General features: G+C 31.7%; 1 protein-coding gene across 4 annotated transcripts in view; it reads left to right on the top strand.

The window, feature by feature from the left end:
* The first annotated feature begins 247 nt into the window (after positions 1-247).
* LOC142350253 (uncharacterized) overlaps positions 248-6,200 on the top strand; it is a 29,971-nt gene continuing 24,018 nt past the window's right edge. Inside the window, exon 1 of one of the 4 annotated variants that reach the window (XM_075402028.1) lies at positions 248-493. In XM_075402028.1, the coding sequence (XP_075258143.1) occupies positions 415-493 (79 nt within the window). In that variant the 5' untranslated portion in view covers positions 248-414. The other 3 variants (XM_075402029.1, XR_012760869.1, XR_012760868.1) reach the window with 3 other exon arrangements.

The raw sequence follows: 6,200 nt of genomic DNA, 5'->3' as shown, positions 1-6,200 counted from the left end.
TATATAATTTCTTCCACTTGTCTCAATTTTTGAGCAGCGCAAAATAATTGTATAATTGAAATTTTTTAACAACAAAGTTCAATTTCTAACGTCGAATTCATCGTAGAAAAGCTTATTTCCATTCTCACTCTATCATCGTTGTTTGTCTTTCTTTGAAAACTTTTCTTATTGGTCACTTTTCTTCCGAAATAACAGTAAAAATGTTTGAAGAATTTTCTAATCGGACACTTTACAACATCTATCGGGTCATAGCTCCGTTTCCCCTTTTTCCAAACAAGCCTTTCAATGTATCTTGGCGCAATTGTTAAATATTTCTGCATCGTATCAGATACGAATAGCTTAACTTTGCCAACTTATTGAAGTGCTTATAACAATTTATCGAGAAAAATCAGTCATTTTCTGTCTATTTCCAAAATGAAAAACAGGTTGAGAGAAATCTTATATTTGTTACTTGCTCTCTTTAGCTGCTCTATTCTACTCCAGCTTCTCAACCGTAAGTAGACAGTGAGTTTCACAATCTCGTTTTGATTATGTAACCTGAATTATTTGAAGAAAATACCCGCTTGACCTTTTACCAAGCAAACTTGATGAATCGTTTCTTTACTGAATAATTTTACTGGTTTAGCAAACTGAATTATTTACTAAATAAATGAATGTTACGACTTAGAATTTGAATATTTGACTGTTCTATTCAATTGCGTTCTCCCGACTGTTGATTACTTATTTCAGTTCTAATGCAGCCAGGTAACCAGAGCAAATATTGAAGAAACTAATATCTTGCGGGAAACTTGTATGTTGATTTCAAAATCTTGTGAGAACTGACCTCTTACAAGATTTTGAATTCTTGGGGTTCCCATAAATCTTCCAGTAACCGGCTCCTTATTTGTATGAAACTATAGAAAAAAAACTTCAATTGTGATTATACAGAGACAGAACTCGCGATCACATAGACGCAACATGTTTGTCTCAGATTGATCAGCGCATCCACAAAAGCGATTCATTCCTTATTCTACATCCACCAGAGGTCAAGTTTTCTTGCTAATTTTATTGCACTTGGCAAACATTATGTGAATTTCACCAGAGGGTACCTAGAAACGACGAGAGGGCCAGGTAAAGCGTTTACGACCAGTAAAATTCTAGCGAATCAGGCTGACTCAAACAGTCCTGTCAATTAGTTTTTCTACACGAGAGCGATCTATGTCTTAGTTCTCGGCTTGTATAATAGTAAGATATATCTTTTCAATTCGGTTAATTATCTTTTCTCACACTACCAGCTAATCATCTAGTTTATTTTTGGGTAGATTCAACACAGTTAAAAGCACAAACCTGAAAACAGTCATAAAAGACCGCATACATTTTCAAGCTGAGGAAAATTTAACAAGTTGCACTTCGAAACTGGTTACATCAGAACTGGTAACCGACCATGTAAATTTCTCGTTCATTTCATATTTCATTCATATTAAACCAACTTTGTCAGAAATTAGTTTTCTAATTTCTGAATAGTATTAAAAGAGTTGTCTATGATTTCCTGAAAATCATACAGGAATCACACAAAAAACTTAAGAAACCGAAAACTGCACCATTTTAAGTTTTAGCAGAACACAAAAAATTTACTGGGAAAACATACGGGGTGAAATAGGACACAAAAAACTTCAAGTTCAATCGGAAGTTCTCGGATAATGTAACCAGAGGGCAACTAAATTTGATATATTTAAAGTTAAATCTTTAAATTATCAGAAATTTTTTTTTCGCATGCTTCTGATAAATGAGCATTTGTAGGTTAAAACTGGCTCCAGAGAACATCGAAACTTTAGTCATAAAGATAGACGTACTGCTTCATTTACTCTCCCACTCTGTAATCTTATTGTTTTTTTGGGTTTTCTGGTGGATCACAAAGTGATTCTGGGCAATCAAATAAATGATATCTTATCGATGATAAACGCAACCTGAAGGGAAAAATGTAAGATTCCTGATAATCTGACTAGGATCATATATGCTTTCTTTGGTCATATACTAACATCGTACTACGAATTCAAGTAGGGGCACTATGAAATCTTATTTGATCCTTGCGCAAAATCAGAGTTCAACCAGAGAGACAACGAAATTTTGTCGAGCAAATCGGACAGACAAAAATTTATCGAGCGAAAAAGTTTATCAATGAAAAACAAACGAATTCAAATTTCTTTTAAAATGTTTTGAGCGATCATGACATTGAAAAGAAGTGAAAAAAATATGTATAGCATGTATAAAAATGTATAAAAGTATAAAAAATACTTAAAATAGCTACTATTTTTATATGATAACAAAAAAGTCTCAAGATAAGGAGCACATTCAACTAAAATTGAACCTCTGATATTGAAACAAGAGAACCTTTCACTAAACACCAAAACCAGCCAATGATAGAGAGCAGTTTTTTAACCTCGCCCAATGAGAGGGCAAACTATAACTTCAACTATTTGATATTTTAATCGACCACAGTTGCACCAAACTAATTTTCTCTGATTTTAACATCCGATTAAAAAATACGTAAGTGTTCTATGATCGAACTCACGCTCAACGTAAGTTTTATATGATCGAGTTTCTTATCGTTATATTAAGCTTATTAACATTTTCAATATAATTTAGATATTTTGTTTCTATCGATCAGCTCTCAATTAGTTTAATTCATTTCACCTTTTATTGCTACAAAATTCTGCAGAATTTTTCTCTCAGGGTAGTGGCGAAAATTTCATCAACTAACATGTTCCGGCAGGTAGCCAAAATTAGAACTGGCTCCTGTTTTTATTCTGGTGCAAAAGACTTTCAAACGTGTTGTTGTTCAGAAATAAATATCTTTTGATGAATTCTTCGGTTGAAAACATACGCTAAATTATCTGAGCAGAAATTCATCTTCATTTTAGAAAAACTGTGAGCGTAGCTTATAAAGTGTGAATAATAAAACAAAATTTTCTAGCTACTAGTAATCTAAGTGAGATATTTTTATTTTCTGAACAATATTAATTATTTGTTCATTTGATGTTATTACTTCAGATTACGCTTCAATGGTTCTTCTCCTTGTAATCCTTGTTTTATTCCATTTTAAGCTTTAAACTGACTCTAAACAGCTCAATTTATTTGTGAACAGATTATCGAACTTAAGCAGGTTTTAATTTAGTTTTGCCTATTGCTTTTTGCAGCCCTACTTTACAAAATTAATTACCGATTAAACTTCCTAACAGCGCGAAGATAGCATATTCTTTGAGATTACTGTGTTAGGCACAATTTGTATATTAATTGATTAGTAGAGCAGAAATATGTTTATAAAACATTTTCCGACTCCAATTTCCAACTTTTTCTGAAGCAATTAAAAAATTGTTTATAAAATTTTCGCAGACTCCAATAATGCCAGTCAACCCTTATTCTAACATCACGCAGGATTATAAAGTATCGAAAACCGGGCAGAAACTAAATTTTAAATAAAAATCAATCTATTCCCATCTTCTGCATGGGCAACGTTTTTTAACAACACGAAGGATTAAAATTATCAAAAACAGTGTAAAACCTAATAAGAAAAATTATTCTTTTACAACTTTTAACTAAAATAGTTTGAAAGCAAAAAAGAAAACATACAAATTAAGATAATGCGACATATTGATAATTATCATAAAAAACAAGCAACGATGAAAGATAACACTTTTAGTACACTAAAGTGCACCAACTGACAAAATAAACACCTAGTATGACAAACATTCAAGAAAAAATTAAACAGCAAAAAAGTTAGTTTGCTTAATTTGTCAATACTTCTATGAAACTGAAACTTCATTATAGAAAGAGACAATAACAATAATCAGAAACTGTAATGTTTAGCAGATTACATCAAAACATTGAACATTTTTCTATGTCCGTTTCGTTAAATTAAAACTTTAACAAATTGTCGCTTTGTTGTAGAGAAAAATGGATCACTTATAACAATATAAACTGAATTTAAAGTCGCTCAATGACAAGCCACCATAATAAGCGCCGATGTATCATTAAATCCAATATCAACCAAAATGAATCATGCATCTATATTAACTGAATTAAAAGCCCCTCCAAGAAATTTCTAAAATGTGGGTAAAAACCGGCAGAAAGTGCTAAAATGGGGTTGAGGAACTTAAATTACCAATTTTTGAATTTCCACAAATTTGCATTGAATGATTAGTAAATTTTTCGTTTCATGAGCATAAAGTAACACCTGGAGATGCAAATTTTTTTTTTTGATTTTGATATTAAAAACTTTTGTGTCAATTGACTGACTCATTTCTTGGGTCTGATTTTACCAAAGGCGAGATCGGATGCTAATCTAGCAAGATTAATGCATAAATTAATTATCTTGTTAGATCTTGCCGGATTAAGACCTATCAATCAGAAGCTTGCTAATTTGACAGATCTGGAAAAATTATGGTTAATTTGTAAGATCTTGCAAGATTGTGGTTTTCTCGCAAGATCTCTTAAGACTGTTTGTTATTGAGCACAAAAAACGCAACTTTGCTCCCGTGAAAAATTCAAACACGAAACTAAAATTGTGTTTGGTATTAAAAAAATTGCTTCTATTATCAAATTTGATAGAAACTTTATCTTCGCTTCATATAAATTTCATGCCTGAACTAGTGCAGATGAATTGCAGATTTTTAAGATGAGTTTTAGGATTTGAATATATTGCAAGAGTGTTTCTCTTGCAAAGCTTTTAAATTGCTTTAAAATCATCGAAGACAAAAAAAATTTTTAACATTTAACAGTTTCACAATTGAACCCACTTTTTTAATGTCAGAAAATTAACGGAGAAAACCTTCAAGGATCTCCTAGATTTGAAATCAATTTTGAGGTTATCTAATTTCTTAAAAAAATATTATTACAATCGAAACCTGTATTTGAGAAAACTTTGCAAAGGCTTAGTTGCAGCTTACAAAAATCTAGCGAAAATTACAATAAAAAAACGTAAATTTGGCACTTGAAATGTCTAAAAAGAAAACAAGTTTTGTTTAAGTTCATTTTATTCCATTCTTCTGATTTTATTTCAAAATTGATAAAAAAGGATTCTTTAAAAAATTTTTCAAAAAACTTTCAATTCGGCATCAAGTTACTTTTTTATGCACATTTCACATGGGTCTTTTCCGTTTGTGCCCCTTTTCAACCCACTGCTCCTAATTAATCAAGTCAATTAATACCATATTGATCATCAATTGAATAGAGAAATTCCCGGGTCGAGGTTTTGTTAAAAAACAATGTAAGATTAGCGGTGAATAGCGGTGAAAAAAACTTTTTTTCACTGCAAAGCGCCCGCATCTTTTAGCGTTGAATGCACTGAAAGCGGTGAATTTTTGTAAGAATTGCGTTGAATTTTGCGGTGAAAAAATTTTTTTCACCGCATTCACCGGAATTCTTACAAAAAAGAAACAGTCGTAGAAGGGTTCGAACCTCTACCTCATGCGTGTTACCAACTTTGTAATCCACTGTGCCATCTGTCAATTACTGAAATGATATATCCTGTGAATATAAAATAAGCGTTGAAATTAGCGCGGTTAATATTTGTACGATTTGCGATTTTAGCGGTGAAACATTTTTTGTCACCGCATCCTCCTTGTAGCGGTGAAAAATTTTCTTTCACCGCTTAAGCGCTGAAAAAAAATTTCACCGCTTAAAAGTTTTTTTTCACCGCATTCATCGCATTGAACGCAAATTTTACACTTTTACTCAAATTCACCGCAAATCTTACATCTTTTAGCAATTTTTAGCGGTGACACCTCGACCCGGGTTAAGATTTTTTCGATTTACGTTTTAGATTAGACTTCTAGTTTGAATTTTTGTGACATTTGCTATTTGCTGATTAATATATCCAAAAAGTATATAATTTTCATAAATATTTTTAAAACTTTTGAAAATTTTTGTAAAAAGGTGTAAATGGATAGACAGAAATTGGCTAGTTTGGGAATAAATTTACTATGTTTAAGCAAAAATCCCAGAAACGATTAAGAAAATTTCAGTATTGCTGGCGGATATAAAGTCGGTTGTACTGTTGCCTGAGATTCAAGTGAAAAAGCTCATGTGTGCGTGATTCGTTAACCTGGTCACTTGATTTCATTTTTTGCTAAATGACAGTTCGCCAAAGCTTATTAAGCTTATCTACATATAGTTTTCTTACATAGGTGTATAATATTTTCTTTTCATCTTCAACAGTATTA

The sequence above is a fragment of the Convolutriloba macropyga genome, chromosome 12 (assembly GCF_964194025.1).
Source record: "Convolutriloba macropyga chromosome 12, txConMacr16.3, whole genome shotgun sequence".
In the NCBI taxonomy this organism is placed as follows: domain Eukaryota; kingdom Metazoa; phylum Xenacoelomorpha; order Acoela; family Convolutidae; genus Convolutriloba; species Convolutriloba macropyga.
The sequence above is the reverse complement of the archived record's forward strand: the minus strand, read 5'-3'. Positions and strand labels throughout refer to the sequence as shown.